This window comes from Onychomys torridus, chromosome 5 (genome assembly GCF_903995425.1).
Source record: "Onychomys torridus chromosome 5, mOncTor1.1, whole genome shotgun sequence".
NCBI lineage: Eukaryota > Metazoa > Chordata > Mammalia > Rodentia > Cricetidae > Onychomys > Onychomys torridus.
This window is the reverse complement of record NC_050447.1, coordinates 50,615,538-50,638,221: the sequence shown is the minus strand read 5'-3', so window position 1 is coordinate 50,638,221 and position 22,684 is coordinate 50,615,538. Positions and strand designations below refer to the sequence as shown.

Below are 22,684 nucleotides of genomic sequence, written 5' to 3'. Positions count from 1 at the left end.
GTCTGGGCCAGGAATCCTGAGGTGGCTTCCCTGATGACCCACGTCCCTGGTGTCAGGACTTGAGAGTGCCTGCTCCTATGTGGTCCAGCCATTCTGAGGGAGCTCACAGAGGGTCCCTTACCTGAAGACCCAGTTCGCTTTAGCTTCACTTACACCCTGCCCTACCTGTACCACCCTCATCTACCTTTTTTGGTTTTGGTTTTGGTTTTGGTTTTTTGAGACAGGGTTTTTCTGTAGCTTTGGAGGCTGTCCTGGACTAGCTCTGTAGACCAGGCTGGCCTCGAACTCACAGAGATCCGCCTGCCTCTGCCTCCTGAGTGCTGGGATTACAGGCGTGCGCCACCACTGCCCGGCCCTCATCTACCTTTTAAGAACACGAAGGCCCACCAGGGACAACAAAATGCTGCCCAGCCCAGTTGGCCCCCATGAACCAGGTTACATATTTCGGGTTCAGCAGAGCCCCTAGCTGTTGGGGTAGCCCAAGGCAACTGTCAGATGCCAGTCAACCACAGTGAGTCCCTTGTGCATGAGATCTGGCCAGCAACTACAGACACCCAGGCTGAGGGGCTGGCTAGCTGATAGAAGAGCTCAGCAGTCAAGGCAACTGCAGAATCAGGGCGGCAGTAGGGTGGGGGGGGGGAGGGCTGGGTGAGTGAACTGGGACTGGAAACAGAAGGAGGGAACCCAGGCACATTGCCAAGTTCTAGCTGGATGTCAGCAGTGCCATCTGAGGCAAGGAGGGGAGGCTGGTGGGGTCCTAAACCAGGTGCTAAGGCCCTGGAAAAGCTGTGGGTGCTGTGCTCAGGCTTCAGCCACCAAAAGACGTCACAGCAGAACCAAACAACCTCAAAGCTTTGCAAAGAACAGGGTGCTTGGGTGTTCTTTGTTGGGGGGTATACCCTGGGTGGCCATAACCACGGCATACCCTTGACTTCAACCTAAAGTCTGCCTGGGGCTCTACTCAGAGCTAGGGGAGGGTGATACCCCATCCCTGACTCCTGCTGAGATCCCCTCCTGCTACCTTCTCCAGCTCACAAACCATGGACCCAAGAACAGCTGCCAGGACCTGCCTCCTGGTAACCACAGCCAAACACAAACCAAACCCCTACGGGATGTGGCTCTTACAGAACCTTGCTCCCCAAAACCCCAAATCAAAATGCAACTGTACTTCCTGTTCTGAGGCCAAAGCTAAACCAGGAAGGCTGAGTGGGGAGGGCAGCTGGCAGGAAGAACTCTCCGATCGACCCCCAAGGCCTATCCCAGATCCTGTCTCATGACCTTAGGACTTCTTGTCATGTGTCCTTCCTCCTCTCCCACCCCCTCCTCATCTCCTTGCCCAGCCCTGCCCCTGACTCGGACTGGCCTTTCTCCAGTCTGCTGCCTAAGTAGTCTTTCCAGCTCCATCCGCAGACCTGTGCAGGAATGGCAGCCATTGGCTGTCATTCCACATGTGGTCACAGATGTATAGGAGAAGGCTGGATACAGCTTAGGTCCTACTGCCTGACAGGTGCCAAGGTGAGAAGAGCTAGCCCCCAGAAGGATTCAGTCAACAGGGACATCTGTCAGAAGACCTCAGGTCATTGATGGTAGAGAGGGACAGAATAGGACCCGGGACCATGGCAGTGCTATCTCGAGGCCACATTGGACAGGAATCAGGATGGGCCCCAAAGTTCTCTTTTAGTTTCTTCAAATAAATCATTAGGCTAACACCAAAGTATCATGTCTGGCACTTGTCTGTCCATTACTGTGCTCCTCAGCCTAACCACACTGATAGATTTACACTTTCCTGAGTTCACTGTTCTAACTTACCCAGATATCTTTCCATGAACCCATACACCTCTCCACCCATTCATCTTCCTTCACTTTTCCTTCCATCTAACTACCCCCATTATCCACCTTGACCCACCTACCTCTTCATCTGTCATCCTTCCACCTGCTCATCCATCTGTCCAACCCTACCTGTCCATACCATCCAAACTCTTCACCCTACCGTTCCAACTTACCATCTTTGTGTCTGTATGTCTTCCAGTTATACCCACACAACCATGCCTACATCCATCTTTCTTATCCTCTCTACCCACTGTACTCAGAGTAGTATCAGCTCCCTCAGTGAACCAAAGACACTAGGTCCTCCCATGCCCTCCATTCTGCATGCCCTGAACTGGCCAGGGGTGCCCTAAGAATACCCACCCATGAGTCAACAGCCCTTCAGTGCTCTGACCCACCATGGCCTGCTTTAGACACCTCCAGAAATATGAGTTCCAACTGCAGGCTTTGTGGACAGATTGGACAAGTTCTTACAGCAGCTGTGACACATCTGGATCTACTTAGAGAGAGAAGGGGCCAAGAATGTGTGCTGGGAGAAGGTCTACACACCTGCTCGGGAGCTCTGGAACGCTGTTAGGCAACCACATTCCCTGAAAGTAGGGGCAGTCCTTGATACCAGGATTCTGCTCAGAAGAGGGATCTCTGAAGAGAGCAAGCCAATGCTTGCCTCCCTTGAGACAGTAGCACTCTTAGGGTCCTGTTCCTCAAGACACTTGGGTACCATTCCCATCTTCTCAGTTAGGATCCCAAGGAGCTCAGAGTCGAACCTATCCAGTCTGCCCCTACTGAATGCACTGATGGTAGGGGGGATTTGCTAGGTGTTTGGGGCCATCCACAGGCTCCCCTGATAACTCGTTCTTCCTGAAGCTCCTACCATGTAGAAAAGTTTCTGAAATGAGCCGTGGGGGAGACCCTTGGGTCCTTGGCAAGAGGAAAAGAAAATAGAGAAAGTTGAGCTGGGTTCAGTGGAACCATCCACTCCTGTAGACAGCTCACAGACAAAGCTCAGGACAGTCTGTCAACAACTTGCACACGTCCCCAAATTCTAGAAAACTCTATCTTATTTTCTATTCCTTTTCTTCCAATTCCCTTAAGAGTAGCAACCCAGGCTGGGAAACAAGAATGTGGCATCTGACTCAAAGTGTGGCCTACTCACCACATCCTCAAAGGAACAGCCCCTGCTCCCACCCAGACAAGGCTCAGCATCCCTCAGCTCACACCATATCTGGAGTGGGCCAAGGGTCGGGCCCAGAGTATAGGCTTACCTAGCCTGCTGTGGGAACTGTTGCTTTTCCTCCTTCATGAGCTGAGAGGAGGGTACTGGATGTTTTCTTCATGAAAAGCTATGGTCCACGGCCCTCCATGTGGGGTGGTGTGCCATACCACCCGCCGCTATCTTCTGCTGTCCTGTATGTTTGCCCTGTGGGCCATGGACATGATCAGGTTAATTACATCTGTGTAATAAAGTGAGTGTTTGCTATGATGGCTTGCTGCTCCTCCAGACCATTGCGCACACACGATCACCATGTTGAAAGGCCTATGTATAGACAAGGGTGGATGTGGTGTTCACTTGTACCACAGAAGACTTGGGGTGGACAAAGGAAGGGAACACTGGATCTGAGAGAACCCTAAAGGGGTACTTAAGACCTGAGGGGAAACTCGGGGCCTAAGAGTGGCACAGCAGAAAGACCCATCTCAGTCTGCTCTGTGGCAGCTGTGTCCTGGCTAAAGGAATCCCTCTAGAACCAGCTACTTCAGGGTGCACTGGGAGCTGCCTGGAGAAAGTGACTGTCATTAATACTGTCCCAACTTGGGACACGGTGTATTTTTGAAAGCATTGTGGGGAAGGCCATCATGGGGGTAAGCTAGCTGTCCCTAGGCCAGGCGCCTGGCTGGAGCCCCACTGGGCCTGGTGTGTCAGCAATCTCAGGATAGCACGAGGGGGAGGAGAGTGACAAGGTTTTTCCACTGCAGACACTGAGCTCAGAGGGGAGACTGGCCAGGGACTGGGCTCCATCCAGATGGTCTTGGCTTGGACACAGCCTGCCATGTCCTACCTCCTCCGTGGAGGTAGAGGAAGGACCCAGACAGGATCCCAGCAGAACTTCACACAGAGAGGAGGAGGATAGCAACGGCTCCTTGTCTATCCCTGTCCAGATCGTCCTGTGTGGCCAGCTTGTTTTCTGAGTAGCCCTGGTCTGCCAGAAAAGACCCAGGGAAGTAACTGAAGCAGGACTGGGGAGAGGCCAGTGGCCACTCAGTCTCTGGTCAGGACTACTTTATCTCACGTCATGTGACTGTCCCACAGTCCTTCCCTTACGAGGCATGGAGGTCACAACAGCTCTTATTATTGTTGAGTTGTTTATGACAGGGCCTCACTCTGGAGCCCAGTTTGGCCTTGAACTTGTGATCTTCCTACCCGAGAGGCCCAAGTGCTGAGTATAAGTATGAGCCATTGCATGAGGCATGATAGTTTTCAGCCACTCTGAAGAACAGAATGAGCACATGAGAAGTCAGGTTAGGGGTCAGAAGCCCAGTTTCCTGGGGCTTCAACAGCCACAGCTACCCCCACCTCTGCCTCTCAACCCCTCCACCCACCCCAGGTTGTGGAAGGTGTCAGTCACCAAACTCCACATATAAAGTGTAGCTCACTAAACCTATCTCCTACCCCAGCCCAGGTTCTAAGAAAGACCCCATTGGCTAGCCTGAGGGCAAGGTCACAGAAGTGTGATCTGTGGACGTGGAGTCACCTGAAGGTCCCTGTGGAAACCTCAGCGCCACAATAACATGCACAGCATGAGACTCAGCAGAGTAAACTCAGGAAACATCAGTGTCTATGTCTAGCTAAACACCAACAATATGCTAGTAGGTCCGCCCCTCTTCTGGAAGCCCCAGGAAGCATCAATGGATGCAGGCTGGCAACAATCCTGTAGGGTGAGGGCACAGGGGCAACAGCAGATAAACAGGGTTGAAACCACTGTACCTGCCTGCATCCGCCAAGTACCCATCATCCAATTTGTACAGTTCAGCCTGAGCCTCCCTTATGGCAAAAGGAATCATCTAAATAGTGCCAGAGTTTAATAGGCTCCCACCTAAAGGTGCTCTGCATAGAGGTGGGGAGGGAAGAGTCTTGAAGGAACTCATGGTTAGGGCAGAATATGGATGAGGCCAGGCCTGATGTCTTAGCTCTCCAGGGGCCCTTGCTCAAACTGACCTAACGTATCCAGACACCCACAGTACCACCTCTCCCTGAAATCAGTCCTTTTCATGACTACAATTAGGTAACTTGGCCAAGATCTGATTACTGATCCGGGCCTATTGTCAGAGGCGTGGTTATGGCATGTTGCACACACAAAAGGAGAATGAACCAAGCTCAAGTAAGTAACGCCCTGCCCTACCCACTCTGGACTCAACTACTCTTCTGAGTTTGAGGGGATGTAACTCATGTAAGTAACGCCCTGCCCTACCCACTCTGGACTCATGTACTCGCCCAAGCTGGGAGGCCTTCCTATGTGCTTTAGTGGAAGCAGCTGGTCAGGATGAAGACTTAAAAGGGAGACCAGAAGGCAGATGCAGCTGAAGGCAGATGAAGGGAGGTGAGCAGACCCGAAGAGCCAAGGTTCGCCCAGCCCGCTGTTTCTGCATATCATGTGGCCCTTCCTGAGCAATGATCTATTCCCGCCCCCTACTGAAGCCTGGCTCCAGAAGGTCTCCTCAGATCCTGAGGCCCAAGGTTGGGGGGCCTGGGGCAGGGCTGAAAAGACTTCTTTGGGGCCAAGAGCTGGGAGGAGAGTAGAGAGTGATGAGGAAGCTGAGGAAAATGGAGATGCAGGCTTCCTGCTGTCCATGCTGAAGCAAGAAAACCTGGCCAAGTCTCCAGTTTACAACCAGGTAGCACCGCGTCATGACCCATGGAGGCAAGGCCTGGCATGGGCATGAGGGTGAGGGGCACGACTAGGAGGTGGAAGACCCAATGCTGTGGTCTACAGGGGCCTTTCTGACTAGGGGGGAGGTGTCCTGGGGTGGGGGTGTCGGGCTTCTGGGCCGAGCCCCTAGTCTGGACTATGGCTACAGGAAGAACAGGATGACCTAGTTCATTCCTTAGTAGCCATGACTCTTCCAGGGCGGGCTGGTCACACCTGCCCTCCATTCTAGAGGGGCCTGCAGGCCACTTACCCCAAGCTTACTGTGGGATGGGCCGGCAGGAGTTGGAGGCCATCAAGCTGAAGCTGTGGGCCATGGAGCATGCTGAGACCTGGCTGGAGCCATCCTCTGTACAGAGAAAGGTCACAGAGGAAGAGGGGGCTGAGGTCAGACAGCTGCTGAGCCCTGAGACCATAGGTAGGAACCTGGGACCCTTGTTGACCCTGTCCCCATACGGCAGATGGACAACTGTCCCAGGTCCTTGACCACTCAGCTAAGGCTCTAAACCCCACTGCTCTCAATGGAGAAGTGCTCAGCATGGACTCTACATGAGGACTATTGAGGGAGCATTCTGTATCACCCCACAGTTTCAGGCCTTGCAAAACCACACTGTGATCTTGGAAGCCTGGGTGACCTTCCCTGGGGGCATGAGAAATGGGCTCCTCAATGAGGTCCTCCTGATGGTCCTGAGGTTCTCTCTCTACAGGCTACTTCTTCCCTGGGACCCCCAAGGAAAAGGTGGAGGCTGACCACAGATCTGTCTATGTGGGCAACGTGAGTAGCAGATAGGGGAGGTCATAGCCCTCTCGTGGCATCTGGCTCCAATTAGGGCATTCAGCTGGGTAGACACGTCAATGTCTGCCCTGGATGGGGCTGGCTAGGAGGTTGAAGTAGGAGGCTATAGGGTTGTAAACTCAAGTGTCTCCAAGGCTAGACTGAAGGGGCAGATCTGATGCTAGTTGCAGCAGAGGAAAGGGTGGGTTGTAGCTCTTGGGCAAAACCCATGGAGGCACATAATGGCCAGTCCTTGACCATTCAGCTGAAGCTAAGGTCAAGAATTCTGGTTTCTCAACACACTCTGAAATGTGAAGTTCCTTGAGATTTATTGGTCCACATACCTGGCATGAGCCAATACCTGGGATACGACCAGCTGCCCACATAGGAAGCCCTTGACTGGCTCTCAGCCTTGGGCAAGAGTGGGTAAAGCCTCAGCCCATTTCCAGCCAGGGGCCAACCAACCTTGGGGGTCCCTCTACCCCTTTCTGCCACAACTGCCTCAGAAGGAGGTAGACAGAGAGAGCCCAGCACTTACAGCAGGTGCCCTTTCTGAGAGCAGGTGGATTATGGAGGCTCGGCTGCTGAGCTGGAGGCCTACTTCAGCCCCTGTGGGGAGATTCACCGGGTCACCATCCTGTGCGACAAGTTCTCTGGACACCCAAAGGGGTGAGTGTGGGGCTATAGCAGGGGCAGGGAGGGTGGGGCTGGCCTCTCACTCCTTCCCCATTGTTCTCCACCCTTGTCGTCCCCCAGCTATGCCTATATAGAGTTTGCTGCCCAGAGCTCTGTCCAAGCTGCTGTGGATCTGGATGAGAGCACCTTCCGAGGTCGGATCATCAAGGTATGTTTCCCCAGGTGTCTCCATGCACCTGTGAGTCACCACTGCGCCTTGCTTGCACATTAACTCACATTCTTCAGGCTCAGAGAGGTTAGAGTACCTGCCCCAGAACACATAACTACCCAGCCTGACCCTTTGGGTATCTTAGCTGGGTGGGCATTGCTCAAGTTAGGGCATGATGGAAACCCTCAGACCCAAGGTAGAGCATGGTGTGGGTATGGCTTGGAGAGATGAGCCAGACTCCTCTGCCAGAGGATGCTGGCCATGACCAGGCATGCCATGTGATCACAGCTGCATCCAAGTGAAGGTGGATGGATAGTTTCAGCCTAAATGGTACCTCTAGGTCAGGAACCCAAAGCCTTGGTCTTAGTCTGGACTCTGGCTTCAGGCCACCCTGGCAAGAAGGGTACAGAACAATGTCTTGGACAATGGCATGGGTTCCATCCAGGTACTTCCCAAAAGGACGAACTTCCCAGGAATCAGCTCCACAGATCGTGGTGGGCTGCGGACACACTTGGGCAGCAGGGCTCAGCCCTTCCTGCACAGTAGCCTCCATCGAAGATCTCGGTCCAGACCCCATGGACAAAGCCGGTAAGTGGGCCCAAGTGTGAGTCTGAATCTGGAGATCTGAGCAACAGGATTCCTGGAGCCTGACCCAGATACTGACTATAGTCAGTCTGCACAGCATCATGCTAAGAGAGGACTGTTGTCCCCTCATATGAACCTTAACTGGCTAGGGCACTTGGGAAGGGGCTGAGTCAGAGCTCATGGTTTCTACAAGCCTGGACAGCCTCTGTGCAACCTCCCGACCTAGTAGGGATACTCCTTCCTGGTCACTAGGACTCTGTAGGTGATAGGCCATAGAGGGTAGGATTCACAGCAGGCTCCTCTGGCCTGAAGTACAAGTAAGGCTGTAGCTGAGCCCATTGGCCACGTGTGGCAAATTCTAGCCCCAGACCTCCCTCCTCCGCTGGAACCACTCCCTCAAGAGAGCAGGGAGCCTGAGAAGGTGCCTCCCATAGTCCCTAAGCAGCTTCGCAGGCTCCCTGCCCAGGTGTCCTCCAGGCCTATCCCTCTGAAGGCAACTCAGCTACCCTTGTCTCCCTCCCTCTCTGCAGGGGCCGTGGATGCGTCTCACCATGGTTCTCACCATATTGAAAAGATGGCCCAGTTTTGAACGTGGGGCCAGAAGCTGGGTCAGGAGTAAACAGCGGTCTTCTCACTTACTCCAAACTGGTCTTCAAGCCTGGCAGCCCACAAGGGCCCTTGAAGGTGGCCTAGACCCCTAGGTCACAGTGGGAAGGCACAGGGCAGGGAGATGCAGAGGGCAGGAGAGGAAGGGAAAGCCCAGGGAAGCTGGGATCGGCATACTCAAGTTCTTTTAAAGAAAAATAGGCATGTGTGTTAATAGTAAAGCATAAATTATTAAACTTGAATATTTTAAGAGCATGTAACAAGTCTCATTGCTTGATCCTCCCTCAGACACAGTTTTACATTGCAACTTTCTCCATGGAGCTCCACAGAGAGGGTAGTAATGGGATATGACCTTGAGTCCAGAAAATGGGGCTCTGGCTCTGCTTATGATTCAATAGATGGTGAGCAGAATTCCACCCCATAACTTTGCCTCTATGCCCCAAGTTGGCTCTCTAGACATACCTGGATTTCACCTCCATCCTGCCCTGGAAGGTGTCTGAACTGGTCAATTCAGGAAGCAGAGGTGGAGCCTCTGTTCTAAACTCTGTGTGTGTGTGTGTGTGTGTGTGTGTGTGTGTGTGTGTGTGTGTGTGTGTGTGTGAGAGAGAGAGAGAGAGAGAGAGAGAGAGAGAGAGGCGCTACCCTGCACCACCACTGTACTCAGCAGGAAGAGAGCTGGTCAGGCCCAGGTTTGTCCAGTTCAGACACTGTGTGTACCCACCACCATTCCTTGCCTTATGCTCACTTCCTTCATTCCTTAAGCTCCAGCAGAGCTGCCAAGTAAACGACCCCCAGCACCAGGAGACTGGTCTGGGGACAGGTTGCTGCCCTTTTCTAGACTCCATCAATGCTTGACCTCTCCAAGCTACTGTCACACATCCCTTGTCCTTAGTGGAGTGGACAGGGCCCCCGAAAATGCAAGCTCATCTTCCTCTCCGAAGTCTGAAGGCAGCCTGTGACCTTATTTGAAAAAGGGTCTCTGAAGACATAAGAATTAACTTCAAAGCCAGGCATACTGGGGCATGCCTTTAATCCCAGCATTTGGGAGGCAGAGGCAGGCAGATCTCTGTGAGTTCAAGGCCAGCCTGGTCTACATAGTGAATTCCAAGACAACCAGAGCTACACAGTAAGACCTCATCTCAAAAATAAATAAATTAATTAATTAATTAAAATAAATAAATAAGTAAAATTAAAAAAAAAATCCCAGACTGCCAGTGGACCACAAACCCAACTGTGGGTGAGGCATGAGACAAAGAGGCCACAGCAAAGAAGAAAGGCAAAGCCTGAGATGAGGCCTGCAATGAGTTGCTGCAGCTCCAGGAGCTGGCTAAGGCCTGAAGTAGCCACTCTTGGGGCCTGCCGGAAGCAGCCCTGCCTCCAGCCACTGTGTTAATAGCCAAGTCTGTTGTGGCACCTCTAGGGTAGCCCCAGGAGCCCGAGCAGCCTTATTCACCTCTGGAAGTGACTGGTTCTGTCCTGACCAGCCAGGGGTGAATGCCACCCAGTGGGCAAATGGTGAGCAGAAAATCTGCCTTACGGCAGCCTTGCAGGGGGGAGGGGGGGGACTCCCCAGTATCAAAGTGGCCTGGCAGGGCTTCGCCAAGGGTGAAGCCTGCGCCTCATCACATTCCAGCTTCAGAACTGTCAAGGCCCTGGCCCTGGTCTCCTGGCAGGGTATTTGCCCTGCTTTCCCTGAACCTTGGGCATCTCCCACCAAGGGGATGGCTTTGGTCTTGACATGTTGCTGTCACCTCAGCTCAGTGGTTCCTGGTCCTCTTCTTATAGATACAGTAAGTTCTCTTCTTGGGAGGGCCCAGGAGACCTTCCTTTCTGATAGACTCAGGTCTGTCTGAACCAAGGACAGAAGACTGAGGTACAAACACCCCTCAGCATGGCATCTGCATAGTAGTGAGGACCCCACCAGCACCACAGCCCCCTGCCGTGTGCATGGCCAGTATCAGTCCACGGCTTTCTCTCCTAGTGTAGGGTGGGGTGGCCAGGCTGCCCTGGCCCCAGGTCTGCATGACAGTACCAGAAAGGAAGGTAAGCAGCCGATGGCCTCACAGAGTACCTGCAGCAAGTCACAAGCTAACCAGAGCTGCCATCTTGGCCCCAGGGTGGAAAGCCTGCCTCGTAATAGACAGGCAGCAACCGTGGTCTCCAAGGCCAGCCTCAGGATCAAACTCACCTGCAAGTCTGACGGCCACATCAAGGCAAGCAGATGACATTATAAGCTTTGTTTGCTAGAGCTTGATAGTGAGAAGACTCCCTAGTGCACACACATAGTGCACACACACACACAGTACACTTACACACAATCTGACTATACCGGTCAGAAAACCCAAACAGCAGCGGCTTAGACAGGAGAGAACCTACAGTTTATTGTCTCACATGCGAACAGTCCAGGGCAAGCCCATTAGCCCAGACCGGGCTCCTTTCTGCTCCGTCCTCACGTCTGCATATCCTCCTATGTTCATGCTCTTAAGAGGGCTGCCTAAGCTCCCACTATGACACTCAAGTTCCAGGCAAGAGAAAAGCAGAAAGTCTAAACATCAGCTGAAACTATTTTTCAAGAATGTGTCCTGTAGGTCGCTCCCAATACCACCCTCTACATGCCTTAACCACCTGCCCTGGCATGAAGGGGAGGGAAACAAATGGCATTTAGCCAAGTGCCTCCAGTAAATTAGAGGTTCTGTCTGTAAGGAGGGAAGGGGAACAAGATGCAATTCCCAGCGTAGCCAATACTCAGGTAGGGTGACCTCCTTAAATACTCAAGATCCCACCTCACTGATGTGCCTGCCTTCTCTTGCCAAGCCCAACCTCCTGCTACAGCCTTTAACCCAAGCACCTCCGGGCTCTGTCTTTGTCAGTCAGCTGCTTGTTGGAGTTCTCAGTCCACGGCTACTTACGTCGACGGGAAGGTCGGGCTTCTCCTCCACTTTTTAATAACCCTGTGCTCACTGGAGCAAAGCCCTGATACAATGGAGATGGGCTGTCTCCTCTGCGACTCCAACCAGCTCATGTGGACAAGTCACAGCCTGCTGGGCCCAGGCATGAGAAACTCTACAGAGAAGGGGGAGGTCCTTGGCTGAGGACTTGGGGAAGCCAGAGAGAGACTCTGAAGGCAGCATGGAGTGGCAACATCTGAAAGGGACTCAAACCTGGGGTAGGTCCTCCAGGCCTTGCCATCTCCCAGGACACCACACTGTCCAGTGGCACAGAGGAGCCAGCTCCAGTCACCACCTCCACACAGCCACAGAATTTTTATCTGGGGAGAGCCTGGTTTGTCCTTGGGGACGTGTGGCCTAGGAGCATCGTTGGGGACCCTGTTGACCTCCACGCTCACTGACAGCCAGGAAAGGCTCCTGGAGTCGCTCAGTTGGCACATGGGAAGCAGCAGCTGCTTTAATGCTATGTTCCATGAAGCTTTTCAGATTTCACCACCTCCTAGGCTGGGGTTGAGCACAAGGGCTGGGCTAAATGAATGGTGGGTCCAGAACATTGAGAGCCCTTGCCCAAGAAGAAATGTATGTGGCTCTTTGCCTTACATTGCCTCCATCCTCTGGAGCTGGCTCTGGGCTCCCCATCCCCTGCACCCTTCTGGACCACCCACCTACTCAGATAATGGAGGCCCACAGCCTTCTGTACTCAGTGTTCTCCCTCACTCCACCTGGTTATGGTCACAGCTCCTACATGGCTCCACAGTCTCTGAGACCAGTTAGCAGGTCCTCAGCTGACCCTCTCTGCTGACACAGGACAAAGCAGATCTTGTCGTGTGAGGCCTTTAGTAGAAAGGTACAGAGCACACAGCCCTGCCCACAGGTTACATTCAGGGAGAGGAAAGGGAATAAATAATCATCAAACAGGGGTGAATACAGGCTTCTCTTCCAGGTGACTGGGGCAGAGGTCCAGCTCAGCAGACCTGGATCATCATCGAAGTTACCATGTTATCAAAGGCCCTGGGAAAAGAACCCAGATTTAGAGGAGGGCAGGCTAGGTCCCTGCCCTCTGCTGGTAGAGACTGGCACTGCTGCGCCGGGTCCTCAGGAGCATACCCACCATACTGGGCAGTGACAGACTGGGCATCTGACTCAACAATCCCTGCACAGCCCCCACAGGCCTACTACATCATAGACTTCCTCAGCATCCCTCCCAGGGTAAGGCACACAGGGTGCAGGCAGGAGTAAGCACTGAGCCCCATGAACAGGCAGTGCTACCTTTGCCCTGCACAGCTTAGGGACACCAGTGTGCTCTCTCCTAGGATCTAGGTGGATGCAGTACTCTTGATATCTCAGCCAAAGGAAGGTGCCGCCTAGCTTGGGCCACCTGTCAATTGCAAGGAGTCCCTTGGGAATAGTCCCAGAAAAAGAATCTGGGAGCAATGCCAGCATAGGAAGGCCATGCCTCCTGATGAAGCACCTGCATGAGGTCCATCCAGCTGGAGAGGAGACAACTAAGCCCAACACAAAAGGCACACCAGGCTACAACAGGAAGGCATGGCCTCCATAAAAGCTACGGTCACAGCATGAGCTGTGAGCTTGCTGAGCCCTCTGGAGGTCCTCAGTTACCCACAAACACACCTAGGAGACCACATGGGTGAACCTTGGCTCAATCTGCCTATGCACACTAAAGGTCTGTATCGGCACTAATATAGAAAAACAGGGCTGGCTGCTTTGAAATAGTGGCCTTAGGACAGTACTCATGGCTCCCTAATTTTCCCAGTGACCATGCTATCACAAAGCAAATCTCACATTGAGACACACACACGCAAGGCCCCACCTTGACTGGATGCGGTCTCCGGGGTTGTAGAAGGGGTTGCACATCACATCCGTATAGGAGTTATGCAGCTTCCGGAACATCTGAAAAAAGCAGAAAGTAGTTTAAAAGAGTGCATGCACAGGGCTGTTGCAGACTTTTACATTCTCAGTGAGGAAAGGGAAGCAGCAGACACCCACCTCAACCCCCTGCACTTACACTGCGGATCTCATTGTCTCGAAGGGCTGTATTGGAGGAATCCACCACCATGACAAATTTCACCTTGGAATTGGTCACGTAGCCATATCTGCACGGCTGTTAAGGAACACGCTTTGGCACAGGGGCTGTATGACTTCATATGGCAGTCAAGAGCATGCAAGCCCGGAGAACTTTGTGAACCCTCACTTGAGAGAAGCCCGACAACCTTGAATCACACGAAGTGCCCAGGCTGGGGAGGCTACGCAGCAACTATGCAGCTGTGCACCTGAATTGGGAACAGCTCAGCCTCCTTTTGAACTGATGCAAGGTCTGGGATGGCAGCTGCAAAATCAAACTTTTGCCATCACCGTGTTAACACAGTAACGCCAATGTCCTTGTGGATAGGCTACAGTTAGTCCCCATGGGAATGTTCTTGGATTCTGTGGTTTTAAAGATTTATCCAAAGGAATGGCCAAGAGTTTACAGTGCCACATGAGGCTGAGGCTAACAATAGTTTCATGGAACAATCACCCTTGATTCAAAGTTGGTGGCCTCCAACAAGCACAGAGAAGCCCAGATCCCTGGAAGTTCAGCCTTGCTTTTCCAGTGACTCCTCCCATTAAAAGGAGAAAAAATGTTAGGAGGCCTTGGTTAGCTTTGGGCCACCAAGCTGACCAGCTGGAACCCCTTACAATTTTTCCTTTCTTATGTTTCCTCCCATACCCCACTCTGCAAGAGCAGGAACAGTGCTGAGCACTGACGGATACACCTTGTAGTCCTCAGTTGGGTAGAGCAGGCCCAGGTACAGCTCCCTCTGGTCCACCAGTGCTTTTCCCATGGCAGAGATCTTTTCATCCACCACATCCAGGGACGTGTGCACCATGTAGTGGAACTTGAGCTCATTCTCAGTGGGAGTGCTTCGGATGTACAGAGGGTAATTCTGCAAGAAGGGATGGTGATCCACCTAGTGAGTCCCAGCTCCAAAGAGAATGTCAAAGCAGTCCTAAGGTGGGCTCTCAGCCTGTCAACCATTCACATGCTCTAAAATTCACTGTGGCAGACATTGCCTTCAGGGGCATAACCTGACCTAAGGAGGACTGTATGCCATATGCAGAGAGGGACTACAGATAATAACTCAGTGATACAGCACTTGCCTAATATGCACAGGGCCCTAACTTCAATTCCCAGTACTAAAAAGGAAAAAAAAAAATATTGGACTAGGTATGTAGCTCAATGGTAGAGCACTTGAGTAGCAGCATTAGGCCCTAGTTCAACCAGAAAGGAGGAGGAGCAGGACGAGAAGATGGCAGCAGAAGAGGACTGCACAGGGGCAGGAAGGTGAGCAGAAATGAGATGGCCCAGGAATGCCAACGAGCACAGTCTAACAACATACCCACCAGGCACACTGGCTGTTTCTTAATGTGCCACACAAGGGCAGTGGTCTGTTGCTCAGCCCTTCAAAACTCAGTTCAAATCTCCACCTCGACACATCTGACCATCCTAAGCTCACAGTCAAAAGCTTCACTCCTGGCCTCCCACATCCATTGTTCAACTATTTCATGCAGAAATCATCTGGTCTACCGTAGTTATGAGTCTCCAAATCAGGACACCTCAGCATTGATAATGGACTTCATCATGAGTTTATCAAAACAGCAGCTGCATTTTAAATTGAGTTTTGATTTTGGTGGGCTTATGGGGGCGTAACTCTCTCATTCATACTGACAGCTTCACAGCAGCCCAATCCCTAATGGCAGGTCTCAGGGAAGACCTGGTAGGATACAGGCTCCATGCAACAGGATCTTGTGGACCTCTGATGCTGTCTTAGCATTCATAAACAGCTTTCCAGAGGAAATGAATATATATGGTGGCCAGCAAGATGAGAGTTGGGAGAAGATAAAGGGGTGAGGGAAACCGTCAAGAGGTTTGCAGGCCTTCACAGCGACTGGAGTAGAAGGATGCAAATGGCATGAAGGGGACTATCCTAAAGCAAAGAAAAGAATTTGAATTCTAGGTTGACTCGCGACGCGCCTGGTTTGTATTTAAATAGCACCGGGGACGGGGCAGCCAGGGGACGGTCGGGAAGGCGGGACAGAAAGACCGGACGCGGAAGGAGGCTGAGGCCGTGAAAAGAAGAACGCGTAGCGCGAAGGGTGGAGAGCTGCAGAGGCAGCCAAGCTTCCCGGTGGGTCTCAAAACCGGGAGGCCGCAGCCTGCAAGGTGGCGGCAGGCGGGCGGCTGACAGCGAGAGAGGGCAGAAGGGATCCTGATCACAGGGCTTGGAGGAGGCTTGGGAGCCTAGAGCTGAGAAGATCGAGGGCATGGCTGGAAGGAGGCCCGCCGCCCGCCGCCCGCCGCCCGCAGCTCCACACGCACCTCCTTGGCGATCACCGCGATGCACACCGCCATATTGGCAGGCCGTGCGCCGCGTCATGTGACCCGACGGGAGTCAGGCCCCGCCCATCCCTCCGCCCAACCCCACCCCGCTATGGCTCAGACCCCGCCCTTCTCTACCGTGGCTCTTTCCCTGCTTTTCAGGTCAGACCTTGATTCCGACCCCTCTCCTGTCAGGCACGAGGTCCACCTCTCCTGTTCGGACGCTGGCAGTGCCCCTGCTTCTGTCGCTCCGTCCCACTTTTCCTGGCAGGCCCCACCTACCGTGTCACTCAGCCTGGCAGGCCCGGCTCTCACGCTTCAGCTTGGTGGGGGTCCCGGCTTCTCTGCTAGCCTATCCTGTCCTGCGGCGTCGCAAACCCAACGCCCTTCCCGGTCGGGCCGAGCCCACTCTCCTTGTCAGTCAGGCGACCTAGGCCCCGCCTCTCCTGTCACTCAGCCTCGAGGGCCCGCCCTGCGGTCCAAAAGGAAACGCCGCGAAATCGGGACGGGGGTCTTAGCTCCGCGGCTGGTGCTCGGTTGCCATGGCGGCATCTGCCGCAAGGACCAGAGGCCCGCAGCTGCTGCCGGTTCTGTGCGCCTTAGGACTCTTGGCCTCAGGTGCTCCACAGCCCCCCAACATCGTGCTGATGCTCATGGATGATGTGAGTGGGGCCGCGCGGCGGGGGGACACGGAAGGTACAGGGTTGCCACACTGCGGTGGAGGGGTGACCCGAGGGAGGCTCAGACGCCGACGTCACCTCTCTCTCTTACTGTTTCCGCAGCGGGGGTCGGTATTCAGGGAGGCTCTTCTCTCCCTTCCTCCCTAGCGTCCCCTCCCCTCATAAGGTGGTCCTGCCCTCGGTGCCCACCTCTAGCCTGGGCCTCTGGGGAATTCTGACCCTAGTCGGGCATGGAAGAGCTGAAAGGTAAGAAGGTCACCTGAGGGGGCAGGTGTGCCGCAGACAGCCATCTATGAACTGAGCCCCGGGGCTAATCTGCCGTCTCCCTGAAGTGACATGAAAGCTTAGAAATCAGCACTGGGTCAGAGTGACCTATCCAAACTGGGCTGGACCCTCTCTTCCTCTGAGCCTTAGCCCACCAGCCCCCACCCCAGACACACACTACAGAGTGGCACCTGTCAGCTGTTATTTGAACCAGAGTCACATCCAGTTCAGGTTGATTCGGAACAGTCCTGAGCACCCCAGAAGCTGATAGCCAACCCAGCCCTCCCCACAGAGCCTTCAGACCTGTGCTGACCCATACTTACCTCCTCAAAGTGGTGCCCATCATAATAGAGAGGTGCCATGTATGTAAAATTAGTTGGATTTTAGAGACTCAGTAGGAGAAAAAGTAAACATCCCACTTGATCATCATTAGGTTAGTGGTTCTTTATTATGAAGAAAAATATATACCTGAAAAATCCTGTATATAATTCCACTACCCAGAATCCACTGCAGGAAACCTTGAATGCTTCTTTCCAGCTTCCCATTCTATGTGGATGATGACTAATTCTACTCTGGGTGCCCGGCTCCTCCAGCGCCTGTCCTGGTGACCGGTAGCAGGCTTTGCACAGTACTAAGCAGTATTGAAGATATATATGACATACATATATAGCGCCTTTCCGGGCTAGGTCCTTTTAGAGCTAAGTCACACTGGCTTGGTTTGTTGTTTTGTTGGTTTGTTTGATCAGAAGTACTGACTATACAGGTGCTTGTCTGTCAGTTTTCTGTTCTCTCCTTTCCAAATGACAGCCTGTGAGAAGTGAAAGGTCCTCTCTAACACTCTATTAGACTACTAAAGAGTGTTGAAATGATAGACTATGGATAATTGAGTTAAGTGAATGTACTGTTAGCCTTCATCGTGACTACTTACTTTTATTTTTAGTTTTGTTTATTTGCTTAGTTAGTTGGTTTTTGTTTTGTTTTGTTTTGTTTTTTGTTTGTTTTTTTAGACATGGTCTTGCTATGTTGTTTTGCCTGGCCTGAAACTCACTCTGTAGCCCGAGCTGGCCTCACACTGAAGGCAATCATCCTGCCTTAGTCTCCCCAGTGCTAAGATTACAAGCATGAACCACAACATCTAGTAACCTAATTGCTTTTCTAATGTGGTGACTAAAAAATATAAAGTTACTTGTAAAGTTCAGAGTGCATCTCCATTGGGCAGCTGCAGATGAGTACAGGGGTTTTGGCTAATGGCATGTGGCTAGCACCAGATCAGTCTACCTGAAGGTGGTTGATTAGGAACCTCCACCACCTACCTTCTGAATACCCTGGGGCTGTCCAAGAACATTCTGCAAAACTTGGGTCTTGTCATGTAGACAGTTTTGATACATATATAACTGAAAATGAACTCAGTTAATGTCATTAAAACTGGGAATCCCTGGCTTTACCAAAGATCACTCTGGCTTAAAGCAAGTAGGCTTCAGGCTTCCCCTTTCATAAGGCAGCTGTCTGTAAGCTGGCCCCTGGTGGCCCCGTGACAGCCTCATGACAGCCCTAGGCAACTCCCAGCTCACCTACCCTACTGTCAGCAGTCCCAGTGGGACAATGGCTTTTGCTGACTCAAATCGACTCCTGACCCAAGCATAAGGTGAGAAGAATATGCTGGACTGTGCTCCAGGAAAGCTGAGCCCACCTCTGGAAAGGACACCCTGGGTGGGGAGGCCTCCTTGGTTCATACTTGACCTATTCCAGGGCAGGGTGCCTGTGCCGGAAGAGGCAAGAATGCCAGAAGGGGAGAAAAGTCCTGAGGTGGCCCCTGCATGGCAGATAAAGACAGGCTCAGCAGCACAGGAGCCTCCATGCTAGTCTCCTCTTCCGCAAACCCCTCCCTTTGCTCTCTAGAGCTGCCTTTGCCAGGCTGATCATGTCTGAATCTGCACCATGTGCTTATGTGTGTCTGGCTTTCCTAGGATAACATGGCTCCCAGCTCCAGGCTTGGCACTGTCTGACTGTCTAACTGTCTAGTTTAAATTCTTTAAGGATTGCCACTGACTTTGGACTGGTTTATCATGGTCCTGTCCTGCCCTGGTCATATTACGAGTGTCCAGAGGGCATGTTCTAGATAAGCCCCTTTCCCTGTGAGGCTGCCATTATAGAACAGAGGATGGCTTTCCAGAACTAGCATAGTGAACCATACAAAAGACCTACTCACCTGCCAGTCACATTGACTTGCAAAAGACTCCATACCCACTCCTGTCCTAAGGGTTACAGCCAGCATAAGAGGCTGGTTTGTGTAAAGGACAGCATAAGTAGAGTGTGTGTGAGAGCAGATAATGGTCACAAGGACCATTGTAGAGCAGAGCACAGTCAAAGAATGAGAGTGGACAAGGACCAAAAAAGGACCATTGCAGAGCAAAATACTCAAGGTCATTGGAGGTAGGTGTGGGCTGGAAGTAGGGGCAGCTTCATGAGCCTAGTTCTGGGGTGGCTTTCCACATAACCCTTCCTAACATGGGGAGCTGAGTTGAACAGAGAAGGACATGCACAACCCAAGTTAAAATAAGCTTTGGTCCAAGCCAGGCAGAGGTGACACATGTTAGTCCCAGCACTCGAGAGGGAGAAGCAGGTGGATCTCTGAGTTCAAGGCCAGCCTAGTCTACAGAGTGAGTGTCAAGATACCCAGGACTACACAGAGAAACCCTGTCTCAAAAAAAGAAGGAAAGAAGGAAAGAAAGAAAGAAAGAAAAAAGGAAGGAAGGAAGAAGGAAAGATAGACCTCCAACTCTTCTAGGTATGTCCAACCTGCAGCCACATACAGCAAGGATAGCCATAAATTTGGCCCAACACAAGAATCATAAACTTACTTAAAACATATTTTTGTGATTTTTTTTTTGTGACTGATTGCAGTTCTCAAACATGAACTTTGTAGAAGATAACAATATATCACAAAGACAAAAATTGTACATGCCCATCATTAATGTCATAACTCCACCCAGGGTTATAAATACAACTCTAGTCACATCCTATGAACCAGTATCAGTCCCACAATTTCAGGTCTTGGTTTTGCGAGCTGATTGTTAAGGATCCATCCCGATAACTTCCAAGCCTGCTAATATCTAATTAGTTATCTAATACCCCTGTGCATCTGTCATCTTGGTGTGTGTAAAGTACAGGGTGCCTTCATGACCAGCCCAAAGAGAGAACTCTAGATCTAAACCTCTCACAAGTTCTCAAGTTGATTCCACTCACCTGTGCTATCACAAGTTGACCTTGGGGGAAGCAGGCTTGTAGCATACAGCCATGGAGGCAGGACACCGGAAGCTGCCTGGTCTAGACCTCCCAACACCACCCTGTGCATCCCCACCCTTGCTTGTTTTACTGCTTGCCATCCCTTCACTGTGATGAACCATAGCTGGGAGTTGACTGCATGTCCTCCCTCCAATGAGAGTTTGCCATAGTTGACCCAAAGCACAGTTTACATCTCAAAGGGAGTGAGAGTTTATTCTGAACCAAATCTGAGTGATCACGGCCTAGAAACATGGGTTCAGGTTTCCTTGAATAACATTCCAATGTGGAAGTGAATTAAGGTCATACTCATGAGCTTCAGATGGTCATGAATTTGGAGAAATACAATTCTACCCAGACAGTATAGCCTACAACTCGTTCATCTATCATCTGGTGGCCACTTGGACTGGGTATAGCCCTTGATGGTTGGGATCAGACTGCCATGGACACTCATGTAGTCTTGGAGCGTGGGTTTTCAGTTCTGTGAGGTACACTGAGCCAGGCCGCCAGGCCATGTGGTGACTCTAGGCTTGGCTTTCTGAGGAACCTCACCACTTGCTTTTGAAATCTAAATTTGCATAACAGCTTTATGCTGAAAATAGATGTGTATTCTTAGACACCAAGACTCTAGGAGTATACAGGGGTTGATCTCAGCTGAGGAGGAAGGCAAACACAGATATCTTCCTGGTGGTGGTCAAACTGATATAGAGGTGAAAGCCAGCAAATTTCTTGTAAGTCCTGGAGCAACTCACAGAAGCTTCCAGGGTTTGGGTAAACTCTGTGGCTCTTCCTTGTAACAAAAGAACCACTTGTTGAAAGGGTTCATTCCTCATCTCTTTGATCTTCCCTGCAGATGGGCTGGGGTGACCTGGGTGTATATGGAGAGCCTTCCAGAGAGACCCCAAATTTGGACCGGATGGCTGTAGAAGGGATGCTTTTCCCAAACTTCTATTCTGCCAACCCTTTGTGCTCACCATGTAAGTTGCTGCTGCCCTCAGCCCTGGACCCAGCTAGCCAGCAGAGTCCGCCACATCTGCCCCTCCCACCCTAATCTAGGTAAACAGCCTTTTCTCAGGTGTCAGGAAGGCTGCAGGTGGAATGAGTACTTTATTGCTATCGTGCTGGCCCCTGAATCCGAGCCCTGAGTCACCATAAGTTTGGAGCTTATTAGAACCCTTCAAGGGCAATAGCGTGCCCTCGATATTGCTATCTGCCTCCCAGCAGGCAGGGGTCACTCTGCACCAGGGGAGGGCTGCTGTCTGTCTCCCAGAACTGCCACATTGCCCTCAGAGTACTGTCTGTACTTCCTGGTCACAAGACATGGATGTAGTGGAAAGGCAGTGAGACCATGTCTATCTCCCAGAACTGCCACACTGCCCTCAGAGTACTGTCTGTACTTCCTGGTCACAAGACATGGGTGTAGTGGAGAGGCAGTGAGGCCATGTCCTCATCCCAAAGAATGTCACTCCTACTACATTGGTGTTTACAGAAGTGCTGACCTTAAGTAAGAACAGTAGATGGGGCAAGGGGTCAGTAGGAGGCAGGCCATATGGACCTACAGTCTGGTGGCTGTCCCAGAGTCTGGAGACTGAGCACAATAACAGAGCTGAGTAGCAGAGCCTGCTATATAAACCTCCATCCGTCAACAGGCTGGTGAGCCATCTCTCAGTGCCTAACTTCTGCAACACAGAGGCTGGAGGGGATTGAAACACGACAGTTCAGTGTCAGCCTGATGCATTCATGACAGACACCTCCCAGGAACTGTGAACATGGGAGGCACTGCAGAGCTGGCTGAAGGTCCTACCTGGATTTGTGTCATGGTGTCTGTTTTTATCCTTCTATGTAGCCAGGGCAGCCCTGCTCACAGGACGGCTGCCCATTCGCAATGGCTTCTACACATCCAACGCACATGCAAGGAATGGTATGCCCCCCAAACCCCCACCCCCATAACCCTGCAGGTACCTCAATCTAGACTAGAGAAAGCTGGTGTCCTAGGCCTTAGTATGAGAGGTTTAGGGTCTGGAACAGTAAATAAAGGCAACCTAAGGCAGAGCTGACTACCACAGTGCAGCCCCATGTCACAAGCTTCCTCCTTGAATTGGCCCAGTGAGAACCAAGCTGGGACTGAGGCACCTCAGGTACACCACACAGCATTTGCCCACCACCCTTGGCCTGCTCCTGGGGCACTGCCTGGCATGGCTCCCATTCCACTGGGAAAGCCTTGAGGTTTCAGGTCAGAGCAGGGAATGTTCTAGAAACAAGCTCAAGAGCTTGGATGGTTTCTCTAAGGATAGGGTCCCAAATGAGATAGAATTTCAAGTGGCTTTGAAGAAAAGGAGTATGGGAAGAGCCAGGATCATAGCCTACAGGGAACAACATGATATCAAATGCCAAACCAGACAGGTGGGGATGAGGGGCAGCATTACACCATCCCCACCATGTTGATACTAACTTGGAGAGTACCTGGGAATAACGTGGGGAGTGTCTCTAGCCTGACCACAGTTCTGCCTGTCCACCTTGATGGGGTAGTGTGTGTATCCATTCCAGAGATGTGATATTTCTAATGCAGTAT

The 22,684-nt window shown here is 51.9% G+C and overlaps 3 protein-coding genes across 6 annotated transcripts in view; 2 read left to right on the top strand and 1 right to left on the bottom strand.

Moving 5' to 3' along the window:
* The first annotated feature begins 5,373 nt into the window (after positions 1–5,373).
* Positions 5,374–7,996, top strand: Pabpn1l (PABPN1 like, cytoplasmic). The gene is made up of 6 exons (XM_036188582.1): positions 5,374–5,718; positions 6,033–6,168; positions 6,458–6,525; positions 7,088–7,194; positions 7,282–7,369; positions 7,815–7,996. Exons 1-6 carry the CDS (start codon positions 5,476–5,478, stop codon positions 7,959–7,961), a joined length of 789 nt encoding a protein of 262 aa, XP_036044475.1. The 5' UTR covers positions 5,374–5,475; the 3' UTR covers positions 7,962–7,996.
* A 2,920-nt stretch (positions 7,997–10,916) lies between these two features.
* Trappc2l (trafficking protein particle complex 2 like) lies at positions 10,917–16,312 on the bottom strand. 2 transcript variants are annotated; one of them, XM_036187022.1, is made up of 5 exons: positions 16,169–16,312; positions 14,281–14,453; positions 13,535–13,622; positions 13,340–13,419; positions 10,917–12,519 (listed from the first exon to the last, which is right to left on the bottom strand). In XM_036187022.1, exons 2-5 carry the CDS (start codon positions 14,394–14,396, stop codon positions 12,474–12,476), a joined length of 330 nt encoding a protein of 109 aa, XP_036042915.1. In that variant the 5' UTR covers positions 14,397–14,453; positions 16,169–16,312; the 3' UTR covers positions 10,917–12,473. The 2 variants fall into 2 exon arrangements, with proteins under 2 accessions (XP_036042915.1, XP_036042914.1); XM_036187021.1 differs by lacking the exon at positions 16,169–16,312 and adding an exon at positions 15,887–15,968.
* Galns (galactosamine (N-acetyl)-6-sulfatase) overlaps positions 16,022–22,684 on the top strand; it is a 37,451-nt gene continuing 30,788 nt past the window's right edge. Inside the window, exons 1-3 of one of the 3 annotated variants that reach the window (XR_004944970.1) lie at positions 16,022–16,548; positions 20,966–21,089; positions 21,959–22,033. Coding sequence is in view for 1 of the 3 variants with exons in the window: in XM_036187019.1 (XP_036042912.1) it covers positions 16,429–16,548; positions 20,966–21,089; positions 21,959–22,033 (319 nt within the window). In the remaining 2 variants the exon portion in view is untranslated. Of the gene's footprint in view, positions 16,549–20,965; positions 21,090–21,761; positions 22,034–22,684 lie in introns of those variants that run through there. The other 2 variants (XM_036187019.1, XM_036187020.1) reach the window with 2 other exon arrangements.